Source organism: Anas platyrhynchos, chromosome 2 (genome assembly GCF_047663525.1).
Source record: "Anas platyrhynchos isolate ZD024472 breed Pekin duck chromosome 2, IASCAAS_PekinDuck_T2T, whole genome shotgun sequence".
NCBI classification, from domain to species: Eukaryota; Metazoa; Chordata; class Aves; order Anseriformes; family Anatidae; genus Anas; species Anas platyrhynchos.
The window spans coordinates 108,397,717-108,419,017 of NC_092588.1; the positions used below are offsets into that span (position 1 = coordinate 108,397,717).

Sequence of the window (21,301 nt, forward strand, 5' to 3'; positions counted from 1 at the left end):
CATCTGCTTCTGTTGATCCTTACGAGGTTCCTGTCTGCCCCTTTCTCCTGCAAGTCAAGGTCCAACTGAACAGACTTCTTGACATACAGCTTTCAGCTACTCACTTTTATAATCACTTCTGAATTCAAAGGCAAGGAGATATTTATTTGAAGAGGAACAACAACACACTCAGTAGCACTCAAGATGTTTCTTCACATTCTTCAGCAAGAGAAAAGTTTTTTTTTTTTTTTTAAACCAAGTTTCTTACTGCAAGTTTTCAGACAAAGTGTTCTGGTACCTTATAGATTTTTCCACTGTCCTCCCTAAGTGATGGGAACCAAAATAAAAATAGTAGAAATAACAATGTAAAAAGAAAAAAAAAAAAAGCAATTTCAGGAATGCTTTCAATCTGACTCAGTAGGAGCTACTTGATTAAAGTCACCTTGAGCAGGTGAGTTGGATCAGATGACCTCCAGAGGTCCCTTCCAACTGAAACCATTCCCTGACTGACACATTTACCACACAACTAATTTGAAAGGAGGAATAATTAGTTCTACCTGAGTGGTTATGAGGAACCCTCTCTCCAAAACAGCAACAGACCTAATAAATCTTCCTGCAATCCCTGTGCTGACTGCATTACTTGGCCAGATTAAGCACTGGGCTCCAAAAAGCTTATTTAAGCCCTGCTTAGCAGTGCCTAATCTAAACGCAGGCATTCATACATCTTGTTTTGTCATGTATCTTGTTAGCAGGAAAATGCAGAAAGAACACAGATACCATGAACACCCTGTTCAGGTCCAAGAATGCTGTTAGTCTACAGCATCTGGAGAAAGTAGGACAGCACTTGCAGCTGTCTTCCCAAGTTAGTCTTGGTTAGACATGACTGAGCAGTATCCCATGGGTTGGTCACCCCATAACTCCAACTCAGCTGTTTGTCTAAAGACATGCAACAACCCTATCTCTCTCCCCTCACCCTACAAATTTCTACTCCTCCCTTTCCCCACCTCATTGCCTCCATCCTTGCCTCCATCCCCCTTCTTCTGCAGGTCCCATGAACTTCAAGTGCCAAGCTCACACATGGTCAGGATATGATCTTATACTTCTGCAAGGTACATGCCTGAACATCATACTCCGTTAAATTTTATGCAATTAGCCAGTAACTATTTTTTAAACCAGCATCTCTGTAGAGCATCTAGAGCCCTGATGAGCTGTGTTTTTAATCCAATAGCATCAGGATAACCAGGACATTTTATGTACCTTTTAGTACTGTCTTGCAGCCTTCCATACTGTTGTAGAAAGAACTGGAATCTTTTATCAGCTGCAGCCAGACTGGAATGAATTAGCAGAGAAACAGCTCAGACATTTCTTCTCAGCTGAGAGCTACACTTAGCTGTAATTAAGAGATATAAACACAGCCTTTGAAGGTTGCTAAGTTCATTTCCAGTCACTCATCACAACTCCAAGATGGCAAGTAATGCACATATACAATAAATAGAAGTACACTATCCCTTTGTAAGTTTTTGTTAGAATTTACACTGTAAGAAATGTTTATACTTGGAAGTTATTCACCTTAAAAACACTTCCTGACCCACATAATTAAAACTGACTGGTGTATTTACATAACAATCACAAGGAAGGTAAATTATTTGTAGAAAATCCATCTGAAGTCACAACAGAACTTGACACAAGTAACTTACCACTTTTAGGCAGGACTTCTAGTAGAAGTAGAAACTTCTGGCATTTTTAATTAAAATTCACAAAGTTTTCTTTATGCTGAAATATTTCAGAGGAAAAAAATAACAGAAGATATAAAATCATAACTTGCTGCAAGGACATGCACTTCAGGAAAAATATCTTTAGAGAAGCCTGCTGAATCAGGCTTGGGTATTTCTACCAAATGAGATAGAGACAACAACTTTGTTTGTGTAATTTTTACTATACATTTAAGCAAATGTTGTATCATCAAAATTGATTTACATTTTTGTGAAAGACATTTATTGAATACAAAAAAACCCCGTTGCAGTCAGCCTTCTTATAAATGATTATATGCAAAGAAATTCAACATGTATGATATTTAACAATCTAACTGGCTGAACATTTTCAGAATTTAGATCACTTATGAACCTTTATTTCCCAACTGTACAATAATAAAATTCAAAAATATGCTTTGTCTTTCCAGCAATACTGTAGTCAGAGGGATTCTTTGCTCATGGCGTTACTGGCAGCCCACACTTTGACGTCTGTTGGTAGTTCATAATTTTAAGTGTAGGACTTTCCATATTAACAACATGGTGTATGGAGAACAGAAACCTAAAGAACAGAAACTTATGCAAAGAGTTCACCTTGATCCAAAAAGCTGTGGGCCAAAGTTCAAGACTGCAGACTTAAAAGTACCATTGCACATGTTGAGGCACCAGGGCTCAGGTTCAGAAGAGCTTTCGCACACGGAACAGAGCTTAACCACACACTTAGCGATGCCTGGTGCAGAAGCCCCACTGTGGGCTTCCAAAGCTCTCAAGCCTCCCAGCTGCACGTCCTGGACACCCACTTCTGAGACGTTAGGCCATTAAATCAAGACACTAAAATAAAAGATTTTGTACAAAGTGAAATTTGAAAATTTCCCTGTAGACTTTAGAGGGATTTTATTTAGTATGTCAAGCCATTGAAACAAATGTACCTGTAGTCTTTGTACAAAGTTAAATGCTGAAAAGCTTAAGTATAAAACTACAGTTTCATTTCTGTACAAGGTAAGATGGGAAAAACACTGTAAAACCTCAACTCATTTGTAGTTTCACAAAACTTCTGCATCCCACTTTTCATCACAGCCTCACTGCTGAACAGTGACATTTCATGTCATAAATCCTCCAAGATTACAAGATTAAAAAACTGATTTGCACAAAAGAAATCTGAAATAACTTTATATACACAACAGAAAGCCTTTTAAAAGTACAAAAATAACATCTATATGCGAATTAGTTACCATGCTCTAACAGTTGTCTCAGTGCCTACACATGCAAGACAGTAATCTAGATTTAGAATAACTCTGCATCTGTAGAATGTATCAGAATATAAAAGACATTAACATGTGATTAACTCTTGGTATTTTCAGAATGGATATGTATTCAAAATATTTTTTAATAACCAATACTGCGATATTCCAGTCTCTGCATGTATATCCACAGATAAACAGCTCTCATCTTCATCTTAAAATCTTCTGCAAGCTAGTAAGGCAGACTAAACTGTGATGTCTAATGAATCTAATTATACAAAGCAATTCAAAATGTACAAAAACTATAAAAAGGGAACACTTATTGCCATGCACAAAACTTAAGTATGTTCAACTAAAAACTGCATCAAATGCATGTTTAGTTTAAAAAAAAAAAAAAGATACACAACATGATTTACATCAACATTCTTTGCATTAGATCAGCAGAATCAACTCTGACTAAATACCACAAGGGTAAGACACTTTCCTTTTGCTGGTGCCTATCAGATCTTCAAATCCATGGGAACATAAAATCAGGAATCTTCAATTTCCCACAGTCAAACCAGATCATGAAATCAACTGAAATGAGAAGTGCGTTAGTTTTCTCTTTTCTCTAAATCCAGTTACATATAGCCTCTCCTTTAGCATCAGACTACGAAGAAAATACTCTACTTTTGCTATTACAAAAAAACAAAAACACAAAAACAAAAAACAAAAACAAGAACATCCCTGCATCAGATAGATTGCTCTTATTTATGCCTTTTGGTGGTAATGACATGTACATATGTATGCACAGCACACAGGTACGGCTATGTTCTAGACACCCATAAATCATTTCAACATCTGCAAATAAAGCCACATGAAAAAAGAAAAACTCAAAGGCAGCATCATACTGTGCTCTCAGAAGCATATGAAGAGAGGCACATGCAAAGAAAACCTATTTATCTTTATCCCTTTTGCTTTCTCTTATTGCCAGAGCTTGACTTGTACGGCAACCTGCAGCCAAGGCTGCAATTAAAAGAAAATGCATAGCTTTCAGACAGTCAGAAGTCATCAAAAATACTGTAACTATAGTTTTAGTTCTGCTTATGAAAGAAACTCATGAAGTAGTACTGAAATGATATCAAAAAAAAAAAAAAAGGTCTGGACCAGTTATTTTAGGAAGAGGAATATAGGAAAACACTCCCCCCTCCCCCCACCAGAACTATTCACGTTTATCAGAAACTGAAATTTGGGGTACCTCCAATACTATACAGGAGGCTATTAAAGCCAGTGTAAAAGGATGCCATGCCAATTTTTAACAGACTGCAAAAAACTACAGAAACTTTTATAAACAATAAGGTCTTTACCTCTTTGACTGTTTTTTTAATGAAGTCTTTTCTGTCAGATAAATCATAACTAGGATAGTTTTCGTACACCTAAAAAAAAGAATAAAAAAATACAACCTCAAGTTACTTTAATTCAATGTGTTGTATGAATAGGAGAAGCTTAAATGAAATTAGGGCAAAAATTGCTGTTTTAATTGACAGTAGTACAACTGTCAAAATTCCCTCTGTTAATTATGGAAAGTGGTTTTCCTGCTCTAATTTTGATCACAAAAATTAAATGCATGTATTTTTTATGTTTGGTCACCGAATAAATTGGTTCTATTATCACAACAGATAAATGAATGGGAATGCCTATCTTGCCATGTCAGGAAAATTAAGAATTTTCCAGGTTTTGTCTTACATGCTGTCTAAGTAGACAGATGCCTCCTGCATTAGGGTTGAAAGCTAAAAATAATAATAGGAAAAAACAAAACCCAAAGGTTTTATTTGTTTTTGGTAAAAAAGTGAAATTGTGATCCTCAAAGTCACTAACATAAGAGTCAACATATTTAAGTGCTACATTACAACTACTCTTTGGCTAACCACCAGGATTAAGGTGTGGAGAGATACCACACAAAAAAAAACTAGATGCCAATACTGACAATCAATGCAGAATACTTAATTCCACTACAAGTTTCAGACATTCTGGAATGACTGTAGACATGAACAGACGTTTGTACAGGATACAAATGTACAGTTCTCCTAAGATGAACTGCTGGTTTAGTTTTCTTAAGATAACTTTGTGGAAGTACGAAGAAAACAAACATGTGAGTTAAATGACTGTAGAAGTGCCAAACTAACGGTATTGTCTGCGTGGTGGTCGCTTCCCTTTTCCATCCACGTTCCTTCCTGGCTCCTGTTCTGACGCTTAATGACTCCTTTGCTGAATCCATTGAATTCACTAACTCAGCTGACAACTATTCATCTTTTGGTGGTAGGTTAGCACTGAATTGACTCAAAGAGAATAGAGGAAGAGCAAGGTGAGCAGGAAAAATGTGCACGGAGCAGGACACAGCCCTCCCCCTTTGACAGTAGAAAACCGCTGCACTATCTCAACAGCTCTAACACTTGCAGTTCTGTACACAGCAGTTTTGGAGGTAATACTGCTACTTTCCACATAGCTCATTTTGATTTAGAGATTTCTGTTCTTGTGTGGAGCATCAGTGCTGCATAACTTAAAATTAAGGATCACCTTGCTGTAGCTGTTGGTAAGTAAATAAATCAATGCAAAAACACTGTTTCAGAAAAAAAATTATGCAGAGCACAAGCCACAATTCATTAAAAAAAGATGACAAAAGTTCGTTTATAGACAACTCACTATCTAAAAGAAAAAAAGATTGCAAAATCATTTGCTTACCTCCTTGCAAATTTGTTTCATTGTGACCTCCTCCAAGTTTGCATTGGCCAGCAATTTCTTGACAGTTTCCTTTAGTTCTTCATCTGTGGGTGGTTTCTTCAGCTTTTTAATTAAAGGTTCATCATCTGAACTATCCTCAGACTCACTTTCTAAATATGAAGAATAATTTGAGTTGTAATACAAGATTTTAAATTTGCCTGCCTTCTTCTCCCAAAACAGAAGCCACCAGAACTTTTCCCAAACAACTGCTGCAGATGATCTCCCTCAAAATGGTTATCTTGCCAGACCATTGCTTTAAAATCAAAGCTAGTGCTGTTAGTATTACCTTTATTTAGGACTCTGCATCACTGTCCATGAACTACTAGCTTACAAATCAATATGTATTCTAGAAAGTATGGGACCAATTACACTCATCTATCAAATTACAAAGAAGTTTATTATAACGATTCTGAACTGAGGTATTATGTACCTAATAGTACTTATCTGCTTCAAAAAGGAGTTTTGATTTACTTTTCCCCAGCAGCGCTGCCCATTAAGGTCTTGTAATTTTGTAATGTTGTAAAAATAAACATGCCATCAGAAAAACTATGCCATGAGGAAGTTATGTGAAAGGACAGGACATACAGGTAACACTCCTACAATCCTTTCCAGAAACGAAAAAACTGAGACTGACTGACTCTAACTTCCACTCAGTTCCTCTACTCTCAGAGGAGGCACAGATCATCAGAGCAGATGCCAATAAATCTACAGAATGAGCATTCAGAAAGACATACTTAACGTTTTGTTTTTTGTAGGGTGAACATACACTCAAAACAGAGAGAGGGTAGGAATAAAGAAGAAATGATGCTTACTTTATGTAACATACAGCTATATATAATATATATATGCTTTATATATATATAAAATATATAATATTTGTAATAGCAAAATTAAATGTACACAGACACAGAATCAATCACATTATTACTGCCAGCAGACAAACAAAAACTGAGTTCAGCACAGGCTAGGTAACTGCTGAGAAATTAGGCTATGAAAGTTTAGCATAGCTCTATGACTGGGAGTTGTGACTGTCAACGCACTGACAAACAGGGCAGTCAGTCTGAATTGCCGTGTGTTCTGTTCCATACGTGTGCTGGTGCTGGCATTAAGTGAACTGTCAGCAACATATGGCTACGTGCTGGATTAGTAACACAGAACAACTGGGACAGAGGCACAGCTATTTACTCATAGCAGGTCAGAGCATTTAAGGCTGGGGGGGACCTCTGGAGATGATCTGGTTTAAGCTGCCTCTGGGAACGGGGACAGTGGAGTGGCTTGCTTGGCTTCCTGCAATAACACCTCCAACAAAGGGCAATGCTACAACTGCTCCAGGCCCCTCTTCTGGAGGAACACCCTCGTGGTGAGGCTTTGCTTCTCCTAACATACAACTGCAACTTCCCTGATGGCAGCTCGTGTCTGTGCCTCCCATCCTCTCACCGCACACCTCCAATCAGAGCCTGGCCCTGCCTTGCCTTTCCTCTCCCACTCAGCAGCCACAGGCTGCAGCGCGGTCCCCATTTACAAAGCTCTGAAGGAACCCAGCTTGCCCAGCATCCCTCTGCACAGTGTGCTCCAGCCCTGTCACCTTGCCGGCCCTCCCTCCACTCCAGGCTGTCCGCACCCGCCTTGTACAAGGGAGCCCAGAGCTGGGCACAACACTCCCAGGGCAGGCTGACAAGTGCTCAACACAGGGCAATAATTAATTGCAATAATTCCCTCAGCCTGTGGCTATACACTTGCTGAACCAGCCCAGAGTGTTGTTGGCTTTCCTTGTCACAGGGGCACGCTGCTCACCAGGGTTCAGCTCAGTGCCTGTAGGAACTATTTCCCCCTAACGCAGATCCTTTTCTGCCAAGTTGCTTTGAAAGAAACCAGTCTGTCCCTGAAAACACTGCTGGAACCTCTACATGGTATACTGAATGTGTACCTTCTACGTATATTGTCAGATATGAGAAAACTAAGAGCAACAGGATCCACATACAACCCCTACCTATGTTAGCAAAACCACATTGGGCTGCTGAGTAAGAGGCACATGCAGCGGTATACATACTAAAGCATCAATGATAAGATTAAAGTCCCTATAGAGGCCCTAACAGAATTTCACTAATATTCTTCCAGCGGAAGACAGAACTAGGTTGATACTTTCAATGATTAGGCAAGTAAAATACGTATGCACATAGATAAGTTATATAAAGGTATACCCAGAACAGAACATTTTTAAAATATTACCATTTCAAGGAAAGACACATCAAGCAGCAAGTCCATTATTTACCAGATTACGTTTTCCTTCATAACCAGGTAAAGAAACCTGCCTTCTAATAAACATCTCTGTTAAGCTATAAGACAACACACGAGGAAAGATTTAAAAGCATTTACCTTTTCTAGAACTGTTCTGATTCTTTTTAGTAGTGCTGCTGTCTGCCTTCTTGACATTAGCACCCTTCACAGCTTTCTTGGGTTTGGAAGTCGTCTTTTTAGACTTTTCTCTTTTGGATGCTTTTCTAGGGGCCTATAAAGAAGGAAAACGGAAGATTAAAATCGTGGTTTCTAACTGAACAATCCATTCCCCTTTTCAACAGAAGGGATGATTTGCATTGTTGATACAAACTAAATCAACAGATTGAGTTACTATGTTTTACAAGCAATTTCTATCCCCACACCATAGAGGGAATATGTTCAGATTTTTTTAAAATTTCACGTTGTTCCTCTACACAGACTCTAACAGCTAGAACTTTTTGATGATACCAGTAATTTAGTTGTGCTACAACATACCATTTGCAATTCACTAGCACAGAATGGTTTGGGTTGGAAAGAACTTTAAAAAAAAAAAAAACAACAAACATTTAGCTACAACCCCTCTGACATAGGTGGGGACAACTTCCTCTAGATCAGGTTGCTCAAAGTCATAGTAAGCTGTACGTAGCTTATAAAACTTCTTACAAAAACCAGCACATTGTGTTCAATTAATTTCTAGATCCTATCACTCCCTAGGACTACATGCAACTAATTCTTTTTGCACTAGTTGAGAAGAACTACATGAGCTAATACTTAATTTGACCGGTTATTGTGATTAGTAAACTCAAAAAGTTACTGCATTAAGTTACTACCAGCAGGTGAAATTGGGAACAAATACATACTGATGTTTTTATATGTATAGACGCTATCAGTGCATTGCATTTTTGGCACAAAACTGCGTGCTTAACACACAAAAATCTTTACGTAGTATTTCTGACAAGGCTGAAAACCTTCCTCACAGAAACAAATAAAAAACTTTGAGCAGGAGTAAAGAGAAGGAACATCATGAAACAAAACCAATCAACTAAAGTTACTAAATTCATAAGTAATTAAAATTTTTAAATGGCAGTGTAGTCAACTGAGCAAACTATCACACCTAAAAAAATTACGATTAGTTCATACAACTTTCAACCACTTTTCCCATTAGTACTTGATACAACCCATGAAACTAGTATTCAATAAACAAGAATATATTTATTTATATCAGCTTGCTTGCTTATAATCGCACTTGCAACTATACACCTACACAACAGTGTTAAGTAAAGAATTCAGACCTTCGTTGTTGAAATTCAGGAAATACATTCAATAATCACCCCATTAACTTCTGAGTTTCTGTTGAAGTTCTATCACTAGCTACAAAGTCAAAGGTTAAAACCAGCACTCACATTTAAGCTTTTACAAAATTATGCTCCCTCAGCACACAAAAGTATTTCAGACATTTTCTGCTTCCAGGTAAGATTTAAAACAAAACAAAAAACAAACTGCAATCAAGAGAGGCTCTTAACTCTATTCCAGCCACTCCATGCCCCAGATTCCAACAGAAATGGGGTAACAAAGCAGATATCTTACCTGCATCCTTCAACCTGTAGTATGTGAAGGAGTATTATAAACCTAGCATTTTTAAAATGCTGTCATCTCAAGGTTGTACAAAGGTACACATTTACTACTTCACCATTTCCTATATCCAAACTGATCTGACACAATAGTCTTTTTGTAGTAATTAAGCTTTTGTTTCATGCAAATCAGCTTCATTTTCCAAAGACTACAGTGCACTCAGCTATTGCCTGGCAGACATCTAACTCCTACCTTTTGAAAGAAGACAAAGAAGACCCAGTTAGATCAATAGGGTTTACTTTTTTTTCCTTAAATACTCGAGTTCTTGAAAAAGTTTCTAAAAGCAGACTCCTGGCTCTGAAAGCCACGTTCCTTTCCTCACAGCAGGAAGACTGTACTGCTGAAGAGATGAACAAATATAAAATTAACTTTTAGCATTTCAGCCCTCCTTTGACTTACTATTTCTGGGGGAAGAAATTTAGAAATTAAGTTTGTTTTATGGAGATGTGAGGAATTTCCTTGAACAAACTTTAAAGTTAAAATGAGCACCTGTCAAAATGACAGTGTTTGCATCACCAGTTGAAGTTACATACATCAGCTTTCTAACAAAAGACTTTTGTTACTATTTTCTACAACTCAGACTATTTACTTAGGGTTACACTTGCACTACAGTAGAGGGAATGCAACCCAAGTAAATAATGGTCACACTTTACGGCCAAAAGCTCTGTAGCTTACATAAAGAATTTTCTTTGACACTAGTTGACTAATTGCTGTTTGTTTCAGGGCTTTGATTACAGCTAAAAAGGCAGTACTGTCTAAATCAAAATACGACATAAGATGGAGACTGTAGTTCCTTCTCATTTCTTTTTACCATACTTCAGGCACAAGGACAAATCAGTGGCATCTGTACACTTACACTGGCTCTCCGTGTGCCTATTCTGTAAGTACTGGACTGAAAGGGAATGCACATAGAAAGATAGCTTGAATTTAAATATAAAGTTCATTTCATTTTTCTCCTTCAACGGAAAACCGAATTAAATTTCAAAGAAAATACAGAAGAACTACAAATAGTGAGGTGAGAACACTCTGGAGACTGCAGGGATCTCTGTAAGGCTGCTTACTATGTTGCTCCCTTTAGCTTTGTGATCCAAGACACAGAACTCTTAAAAGAGAAGTTATGACACAATCCAGAGGAAATGTGGAACCCAGATCTGGAAACAATGCAGCTGAGTAGCTTAGGGACATCTACTGAGTTCAAAGTTAACTCCTAGATAACCAATCAAACCCTACACACATAGGCACACACTCAAAAAATCCTAGGATTTTTTTCTCTTTTAAATGAAAATCATATTAATAAAATCTTCACAAAATGATGTAAGAATTAAGTTAACAATTAAGAATAAGTTTCATTGCACTTGAAACCCTGACTGCTCCTAAGCGACATAGAGCAAACGGTTTGTACAGTGTGTATATATATACAAAAATCAGAACCTTTGCCTTATTGATTCTCCAATTTTAATGTACAAAGAAATCATGACAATTTCTTAAAAACTGAAGATGTGTTCCCTTTTCGATGTTTCACTTTCATGCCATTCATTCAGTAAAACATCACTTACCTCCCAACCTTGGGTGTTCCAAGAATTACCAATTGATAACAACCACAGTGACAAATTGCAGACAAGTATTTTTAGCCCTATGTTGAAAAACAACAACAAAAATCCTCATTACCTCCTCTTCACTTTCTTTTTCCTCTGAAGACTCATCCTTTTCCTTCTTTTCATCTTCCTCACTGCTAGATTCATCTGACAAGATCTCTGGACACTTGGTGCGTTTTGCTTTTCTTGTTGTTCCAGTGCTACTGCGCTCCTTTTTGCCACCTTTACTTGGTGTTTTTTTGGACTTTGGCAATGGCTGAGAGACAGGGATGTGTTATTCAAGTAGGAATACAAAAGTGAGTTTTGAAATGTATAAATACCTCCAAATCATGTGAAAGAATGCTAAGTACAGAGGTCTTTATGTTGTCATATCAAAAAAAAAAAACACAGACCAATTGTACATGCTACTTTTATACCATAAGCAGAAATTCATAGTACAGGGGTATATCAGAGTAAAATGAAACTTAAGTTCACTTATAAACTAAGCATCCCTTTTACTCCCACAATGGAACAGATCTTCCACTGTCAAGGACTAGGGAAGGGAAACAAGAAAGAACAATTTAGAAGGAATCTTTTACATTACCCACAAAGGCAAACTTTTTCTTCTAGCAACAAGTTAGATGACAACTTTCCAGGTCATACAAAATTGCATTTTGTTGTCACTCGGTATCAGCGTGCCTAAGGCAATATGCTGACTTGTTCCTATTAGTTACCACTGTATGCTAGGAATAAATTTAATTTCCTGAGCAATAGTCTGACTAGTTAAGTATTGATTTTAGATTGAAAATTGAGGGCTGAAGAAGATTACTGATAGTTTAGTAGTCTTGGCAGCTGAATGCAGTGCATTAGAATATACTAGATAAAGCAAATATTCCCAGCCCCGCAATAAATTCCATTTTGAGTGTGATTACACACACTTGTCAACATATGGTGTGCCCAGGTACATCTGACTGTTTATTTTCCTGTGTTTTCACGTTTTATTTCTTTGCTCTGACACTTTTTTTTTTCTTTCCTGATTATGTATTATGTGCATTCTGTCCCATCCATCCACAAGGCAGAAGCCACTTATGGGCTTTAGGTATGGATGTTCCTAATTAGCTTCACACATGCTTTTGAGTGCTAACAGCGTATGACAAGTGCTCCTACATGTAAGCATCTTCTATCAAAGTTCTCACCCTTAAGATCCTTAGCAAGCTTGAGCAGGTACATTTAGGATGTCTGCAGTAGTAGTACTACGCACTTTCAAGAATGGAGACAGCTGAATTTTTCACTAGAATAGAGCTATAAAAACAAGTGTAGCAATCTGTATCTCACCTTGCCTGAAGATTTTGGGTGCATCAAGAAGTTTAAGATCCTGGTTACCAGTTCACTATTAACTCCTGATCTTTCCAAATCAAGAACTTCACAGATACTTTTCAACATTGCATTTCTAAATCTGGAGGTAGGAGTAAGAGGGAAAAAAAAAAAAAAAAAAAGGATTCAGTATCACTTCATAAATGATAGATCAACATTTGACTGCTGGAAGCTGCTGCCTGGCTTATGTCTGCAACCTGAAATTCTTCCATTTGTTATGACTAGCTATACTGGCTTACATTTTTAAACCCTTTCAGTCCATAACAACCCAGCTGCAGCCACTTCTGTTGATAGAGAAGGTGCTTATGTGAGAAAAAGTTGTATTTTTGGAATAGGTGTTTTTGCAGTGGAAACAGTTAAAAACAAATAAACAAAACAAACAAAAAACACCTATTTGTTATGTTAGTTGCTACAAATCACTACATTTATTTGACAACAGTTCTAGGAATAATACCATACTTTTAATATACAGCGAACAGAAATGGTTTAGAGTTTGAAGAAGACATGTTTTGAGACACAGAGAGGTGAAAGGGATGAAAGCTTGCACCATGTATGGAGTGCAACATAAACTTTGTGAAGCAAAATTTTGAAAATAGAAAGAATGTAGAGCATGAGTCAGACTATATTAAGTAGCAATAGAGATCATTACTTTTTTAACATTTCCTCCTTTTTTTTGTATTGGTCACTTCCTTTTTCAAATGGAAACCCACTGAACTGACCCACATTCTTCTTTAGGGAAGCAACCTAGAACAGAACACACAGATTACTTTCCTTTAGGGGTACCTTAAAAGATGACATTCAATTATGTTTGTTAACTTTTCATACAAGAAAAATCTGTTCTAGCATTTAGCTTTGTTGATGAAAGTTTATATCTGCTTTCAAAAAAATTTATTTATACAGTTTATGCTTTCATTTACCTCATGATAGCCTATGATTGATAACTACAACAATTAAGTTCCAGAGGCCTTGATTCATTTTAATAACTTACCTGGTAAAATCACCTGCCATTTTGAGCTTGTTTAGAATGCACTGCATTATTATTTACATTTGCACAACTATGATCACTGGAAGCCTGTCACATGATTTATACCGTGTATTTTGCTATAGAATAGTGAGTTTGGCTTTTACTATATGACCTACTAGAGAGATTTGCTTTATTTGCTTTTTTAGTCTTATATAGGATTGTGATCGTATATTTGAACCTCTTCCCTAGCATGACCGATTTTCACATTTACATACCACCCAATTTACTAGGTTGACCATTAAACCTTCAGTCTGAACAGGACTGAACCTTCATTGCAATAGCCCTTACAGTTGGAAATGACTCCCATTTAGATCCTAAACTATATTACGTGCTTTGATTTTTCTCCATCTCCTCTAAACAAAAAAGCAACTTAAAAGAATCCCCAGATCTTATTCTTCTGAGATTTTTTTTTAACATTGTCAAGAATAACTTGAAATCACTTTCAACTGGATTATAAGTTTTGTTTCTGGTGTTACTCCATTAGTTTACAATTTTACCAAAGCTAAGCTCCTTTTCCCAAGAAAATAATCTTTACCCAGCACCTTAAGAAAACAAAGGGATGATACCAGTATGTTTTATTGAAAATGTTAATTACTTTCCAGAGCACATACAGATTGTGCATACAAAACAACATCTGATCTTCATGACCTTAAAGATCTTTCTGAGCTTCCTACCGTTCTGATTATAGCTTTGGATGAAACTGTGCTGATATATATTCAAATGAAATATATTTTGAAGCAACTAAATATATTCTCATCTTTTAGGTCAGAGGCATTGCTTTCACAAAAATTAATGGAAATACAGTAAATCTTCAGCATATTTGAGAATTTTTCTAGGACTAGGAATACTCTTATAAATATAACTATAATTGAAGGCAATAAAAACAGTATTAAATAGTCCATAAAATACTGACTCTGGTCAATGAGCAATGGGGCATACTTTGTTTTACAACATAAGCTTTCAACACAAGGTTGCAACCAATCATGTTTTATGTTAGAAAACAAGTGTTACTGAAAAATGAGTATAGAAACAGAACAGATACAGTTATTTAAGAGAGAAACTTTCCATGATAAACAGGTGATGATTAATAGGTGGAAGAGATACACTGTGACATGACAGAGTTCTATCTCAGTCACTTCAACAGATGATGCTACTGGATAGCCACAAACAAAACATCCTGCAGGTGTATCAAAACTTCGCAGGAAATCAGAAGATTGTTCTAAGAATACATCAAGGGCAATGATTTGTAACCAAGCAACTAAGGCAGCAGGATGCTGTGTAAGCTCAAAAACAACAAAGCAGGATTTTTCATGCTATGTGGACTGTGTATAAGCTAAGTATCTGTACTTCAGTGGCATGAAGTAGACAGAGCAACTGAGGTTAAGCAAACCAATTTACCTTAAATAGGTTTGTTACACATAAGCCACATGTAATCAGAATGAACCAGACAACTGAAGGGGTGTTTAGGTGACCTGCTGGAGAGCAGAACTTTGCAGGGCCACTTGTACCTAGGGAACCATATCAGTAGTGTACAAGGCAGAAATTGCTCAGGTGACTGCATCAGAAACCCCATGCTTTGGGCAGCAGGAACGTGGACACCTACAGAATGTAGCGAGGGTGCCCTAAAGACTGAGACCACAGGGACTCTAGAGCAATCCTCTTTAAGCAACTGGTTGGGTTCTCCAGCACTAATGCCCATAAGACTGTATGTGAGAGGGCAGAGCAAGGTGGGGTGGAATTGCATCCAAATGCAGTTTGGGAGGGAACAGTGAGAGCTGTATTTCAATTGCAGTTGTGTCTAGCTAATAAGATTTAAGTGTGTTAAATAGCAATTTAACACATTGTGCAAAAAATCATTTTGCACATACCTGTGAAACTGCTAATAGTCATGTGTCTGTCAGTTGATTACATTATACATTAACAATTGATTTAGTAACCAATAAAACAGTATAATGGAGTTGTTAGTTTCTTAGTAGCTCGTTGCAAAACAAACTTTATAGTCCCTTCAATGAGTCATGCCTCAGACCTGCGAGTTAAAGTGGGAGAGAGGGACTCTGAGGTAATGGTATCCCAGTACCACCACTGGAAGAAGGTTAATGTGTTAATGTATCAAGTGTAATGTAGAAGTGTTAATGGTATCAAGGATAAATGGATGCAGTTTCAAACCTTCCACTATAAAGCTAGTTAAATCAGGAAGTTACCTGGTTCTGTCATTCCACCTTTCAAACCAAAATTAAATTCCACTGCAGAACAATCCAAATGTTTGCAAACCTCTGCATGCACTGAGCTAGAAGTTCTCATTTTGTTTATTGCCACACTGAATAAATACCATAATTCACAGGAATAGCTTTTAATGAATATATATTGTACTTTTTTCTGAATACTTCAGATAACGGATCTTTGCTTTGCCATTTAAACAAGCATTGCATTTGCAGCAGTGGTCCAAGACACTATAACTAGCATGCACTTGTACTACTCAGTTCTTGATTTCTGTGCTAGCTATTTAAGTTGCCAAAAGATAAGAGCAGCTTAAAAATAAATTCCTCTAAATACAGTAAGCGTATTGAAATGGTAAAGTTTAATCTGCCTTAATTTCCCTACGTCCATTTCATTCCTTTTAAGAAAGAAAATGGGTCACACTTACTCTGAAATTTAAGGCAAGATCAATGGTACTTAAAAGGCTCCAAGAAAGATTTGCTGTTATGATTTGTTTAGGTCTCAATTTTAAGATATATATGCAAGCATATCAATTTTTAACTAATATTTTTGTTGGATCTTATTTTAGGTAAATGAAAAAATGACTACAAAGTCTTTACATATTAATGTGGTTTTACTTTCTCTTGCTTTGTGCATATTAAAGGTGAAAATGACAAGGTAGGTAACAATGTAGTAGAAACCACTAACAAGTATCAAACAAAAGAAACTGTAGTACTAAGAGAAAGCTATGTTGAACAAAGTAACTATACATGGAATACTTTCACTATGATTTGCACATCAGCAGTTTTACTAGGTGACTCAAATTATTTCCAACTCATCCTAGTAAAGAAACCACTCCCCTGCACCCAAAGAGGGGGAAAAAATAAATCTCTGTTCAAACAGGCTTACAATTCAGTATATCTTTTCACGGGATTTTTAGAGAGCAGTTCACAGAAGTTAGAGAAATTGTGGGCTTGATTAACTATTCCTGTAACATTTGTTTTCTAAGTAGTTTGTAAGTAATGACACTTAAGAAGCAGATCCACGTGTGCAAACGCAAAAAACTATACTACAAACCTTTTCACAATGCATGAGAACTAATAAATATACAAGATTGATATCAAGTTCTTACAGTGCCTGGCCTGTTGTAGAGGAGTTTGTGCAGGTTCCGAAGTTCATCTGTCTTCTTTTTACTCAAAAAGAATTGTATCCTTTCAATTTCGCAAAGTTTTTGTCCTTTTCCTGAAACAGTTAAAAATCAGTTGTGATTCATCACATTTATACTTATTTATGTATTTACAACTTCAAACAGCTATGTTTTTTTTTTTTAAATGAAGTTATTTCAGCACATCATCAGACATAATAGGTCAAACATTAGAGAGGGCTTTTCCTATCAAATAGGCACCACAATAGTGATATTTTCTCTTTCCTATTTGATACTACCTACACCAGGGTTCACAGACTTGGCATTTCTTTTTATTCTAGATGCTCCTGTAGTTTTTAGTGATGGCTAGATACTGAAGAACCTATTCAAGGTTAAGTTTAAATATTATGCAACTCCCATGGTTTAAGAGGATATTAGAGAATAAAAGGTAGCTTTCATATAACTATAATGGCTTACTATTTTAAAACATATCATGATTGTTAGGTCTACAACAGATCTACATCTACAACAAATTAACAGTTTTATCATTTGAGAGGTTCCGTCATAATTCCCAATACTCACAATTCTTATGTGAGAGGTCAAACTTACCTGGTGTAATTGTAAAAGGTTCTTTTTGTAATGAGGACACTTGCATGGTCAACCGGTCTACCTTCTTCTTCTCCCTTTTTCCTTCAACAATAAGGCTCTTTTCTGCAAAATACGGTTTCCTTAAACAGTGTTTTTCATGACATGACCAGATTCCACCGTAGTGATAGGCAATACAACTCTGAATCATTGCAATGGCAAACCCTCAAAAAAAGATAGTGATATAACCAAGTACTATTACACTTTAAAACCTTTGGGTAAAAGGTCAAGGGGGTTTTGTAGATCCATATATCAGTCTCTAGTTCTTAACTACAACCCTACATCTAACCTCACTGAGAAGACATTTCCTAAAGAGAACTACACCTTATGATAGAGATGACAACACCATGCATTTTCAGAATCCCAGCCTTTAATCACCTTTCTAAGGTATAGAGCTGTTATTTTTTTTTGCAGTCCCCTTGTACCACCCCTGGCCCCCACAGGCATGGTACCACTCTTTGTGGGAGAACAATGCTACCAGATGGGCAAAAGGGGAATCCCACTTGCCTGCAGCCTCTTCCCACTTGCTGCACGGGGACCTACACAGTAGTATCATATCAGCAGCAAAAACATGGCCTTCCCACAAGGACACTGGCACTGTACTAATCCCCACACAGCTGTGCTAACACTGTACAGAGCACAAAACTAATGTCACCACTACTACAAGGATATTATTCACAATGATTCTGGTACTGATCAGTCCTTCTATTGGAAAGTGTCCCTTCCTACTGCAGGGGTGTTGGAACTAGATGATCTTTAAGGCCCTTTTCAACCCAAACTGTTCTATGATTCTATGAATACGTTTAGATTGTTTTATCTATACATTGCATACCAGGACAAAAGCCCCAAGGCTTCACACACCTAAACATTTCATATTAAAACACTTGACCTCAAAGCACCTGTCACACTATTTTTAGCAGATAGTGCTGTTCTAGTCTTCGTAACAAGAAGCAGCTTCATAATGTGTATGTACATAATCAAAACTGGACAGTTGCCTGCTGACAACATAGCAGAGCATACTTTTGCATATACAAGAAAGAGCTGTTTGTAAAAACTTAATTCCAATTACTCTGTTGTTCCCCAAACAGCACAATTTTTCTGCTACCTCTCCAGAAGACAAAGCTCCTCTCCTTTAGGAACCTAAGGCCACCAGTGACTTGCTTTTCACTATGCAGTGCTGCAGCTCTGCTTACACGGATGCTTTCATTTGCAAAATAGTTGCCTAGGGATTTCACACCAACGTTATTGCATGGTAGTTCCTCCATCACAGCTGGCATTCCTTGACTACCCTCCGCAATTACATGCTGCAACACAAATCCCACCTTGTCACTCTGATACCACAATTTTTACTGGTAAAATTAGTTGCACAGAATTCTCCCACCACTATAACTAAGCTTTGGTACCAAATAAAATAATTCACAGCAGTTAGGCAAAGTACTGTAGTAGTTAGGCAAAATATCTGTATTATTCCAAAAGTGTTACTGGCAGAAAAAGGATTCTTTCTTGGATATGTATTTTTTTTGCGTGAATAATTTGATACAGGATGCTGCACCTTATAATCACCTACAAGTTTTTCCAGCAACAAAAAAAACACACTAGTGTGTGAATCCAAGATGCCAGCAATTCCTTCATTCTTGCTTGAGGAACATCAGTGTTGCTGCTTCCAGGTTTGTCTGTTTTAGTCTACTGGGAAATTATTTATGATCTGAGAGAAAGATGCACTGTAGAATCTTTTAATATTTCTTGTAACATTAGCTGAGAACACAGACAACTGCATTCAATAAGCTCAGCATTTTTAAAACACAAATTAGTCAGTAGAAAAAACAAGTACCCTTTTCTTCTTCCTCCTCTTCTTCCTCCTCTTCATCTTCATCACTTTCCTCAGCTTTGTTTTCAGCTTCAGGTTGTTTCTCATCTGCTTTCTCAGACGACATTGTATCTTCTTTGGATGAAGCAACAGAAGACATGGTGTATGTTTCTGTAAAAAAACAAACAGGAAAACCATAAAAAAAGCATTTTTTTTTTTTTTAAAGCATAGTACAATTAATGTCACAATGTTTCAACAGACTGGTTACATACTTTAAGACACAAACTAGACCATTCTGCAGATACACAATGGGATAAGTTTCAGAAATTGTCATTCATCCTGCAACTAGCCTGGTTAAGAAGTTTAAAAGTTTATCAGCCCTTTCCACACACACATCTGCAAGCGTGCTTGGTGAAATTTTCAGAAACACCCACTCAAAGCAAGTGGCGCTGTACTAGAAAGAACAGTAAAATTTTAAGACGTCACAACTTTAGTGCACCGTGTTATCAGTTATTTCTGTTCATAGTTAACTACGCATACAACTCCCCTGATAAATTCAGCAAGTTGGGTAAATGAGAAACTGGAAAAGTGAAAAAAAAAAGTTACGAGCAATTTGGCAAAGTAAATGCTGCTTTCAGAATTCAAATAGCTATGAGACAACTTTGGGCTCAGAGATGCTTTTTGGTTTTAACATGCAAGTCCACAACAGAAACTAATTAATGTGTCACATTTAACATATTCAGGAGTCTTTTTCTAGCACTTCAAGTGGCTTAAGTTTTAAGTTAAATATCTCAGCCTAGTGAGTGCCATTTCCCTCGTAACGGAGAACGCCTACCTAACAAAGGACGACACCCCTACCTCTTCTGTTTATAAGGCTCTAACTTTCAAATTCATTCACTGTTCACGCTTCTGGAACACAATACATCACTCGTTTGAGGTCTTGAGGGAAAATATAATCTTTTTTTTTTTTTTTTTCTCTCCGAAATTAAAGCCAGATTACCTGCAAGAGGTCAAACTCAAGGCACAACAACTAAAACAAGCAGACGGGTGGAGGCTCGCAGGTGGCAGCAAGACCACGAGCTTTATTAGCGAGAGGACAACGCAAAGCCTAGCCCCCTGCGTTAACCCACCCGGAGAAAAGGCATCTCTCTGGGGGGCGAGAGCTCAATTTGGGGGTACTCGGGGCGGTGCTCTGCCAACACCCGGCACCGGCTGCCCTCCCCTCCCCTCCCCACGCAGGCAGGGGGCGCTGAGGGAAGCCGCACGCTTCGTGCCCCCTCAGCGTGAGGCGCGGCGGCGGCACAGGGAGCGCCTGAGGAGCCCTGAGGCGGGCAGCGCAGCGCAGCGCGGCCCGGCGGCGGGGCGGCCCCGCAGCGGGACGGGAGCCTCGGTGCTGCTCCCTCAGCACCGGAGGGGCCTCCCCCGGCGGGGGCGGCGGCGCGGACCCACCTCAGCTCCGGCTGCAGCCCCGGGGCCGGTGCCGGTGCCGGGGGCCGGCGGGGAGGCGGCGGCGGCGGCGAGCTTTTCAAAATGGCGGGCTCTCGGCCGGCCAGGAGGAAGCGGGAAGGCGGCGGCCAATCAGCGCCCGCGCCGCCGACGGTGACGTCAGGGCGCGCGCGGCGGGCGGGCGGCTGAGGGGACGGGACGCTGAGGGAGGGAGGGAAGGGGAGGGGGGGGGCGTTAATCGCCTCAGGGCGGCTGTTGGAGGGGGAGAGGGAGGCGGGAGCGGCTTGTGGGGAGGAAGGGGGTTAATAAAAATAGATAAATACATAAAATTTAATTAATTAATTAATTAATTAATAAGAGCTCGTCACAGCTGCTTGCCTTGCGGTGGGCTCGGTAATTAAAAACCACGGGACGTTCGTGCGCTTCGCCCCCAAAAAAACGGGGCTGGGTGGGG

At 38.3% G+C, this 21,301-nt stretch overlaps 1 protein-coding gene across 1 annotated transcript; it reads right to left on the reverse strand.

The window, feature by feature from the left end:
- Positions 1-1,895: 1,895 nt before the first annotated feature.
- On the reverse strand, positions 1,896-20,967 carry DEK (DEK proto-oncogene). The gene is made up of 11 exons (XM_038175015.2): positions 20,851-20,967; positions 19,426-19,572; positions 17,559-17,660; positions 16,938-17,047; positions 13,235-13,329; positions 12,547-12,667; positions 11,306-11,488; positions 8,105-8,237; positions 5,690-5,838; positions 4,315-4,383; positions 1,896-3,544 (listed from the first exon to the last, which is right to left on the reverse strand). The coding sequence occupies exons 2-11, from the start codon at positions 19,559-19,561 to the stop codon at positions 3,533-3,535; spliced, it is 1,110 nt and encodes a 369-aa protein (XP_038030943.1). The 5' UTR covers positions 19,562-19,572; positions 20,851-20,967; the 3' UTR covers positions 1,896-3,532.
- Positions 20,968-21,301: the final 334 nt, after the last annotated feature.

What these genes read in the sequence shown, in the direction of transcription:
- DEK (XM_038175015.2), bottom strand. Translation starts at nt 19,561, where the DNA reads ATGTCTTCTGTTGCTTCATCCAAAGAAGATACAATGTCGTCTGAGAAA. An exon ending in AGAGGAGGAAGAAGAAAAGG is followed by an intron (nt 17,661 to 19,425) that starts GTACTTGTTTTT and finishes CGTATTTTGCAG; the next exon opens with AAAAGAGCCTTATTGTTGAA. An exon ending in AAAAAGAAAGTGAAGAGGAG is followed by an intron (nt 8,238 to 11,305) that starts GTAATGAGGATT and finishes CCTTCTTTATAG; the next exon opens with GCCCCTAGAAAAGCATCCAA.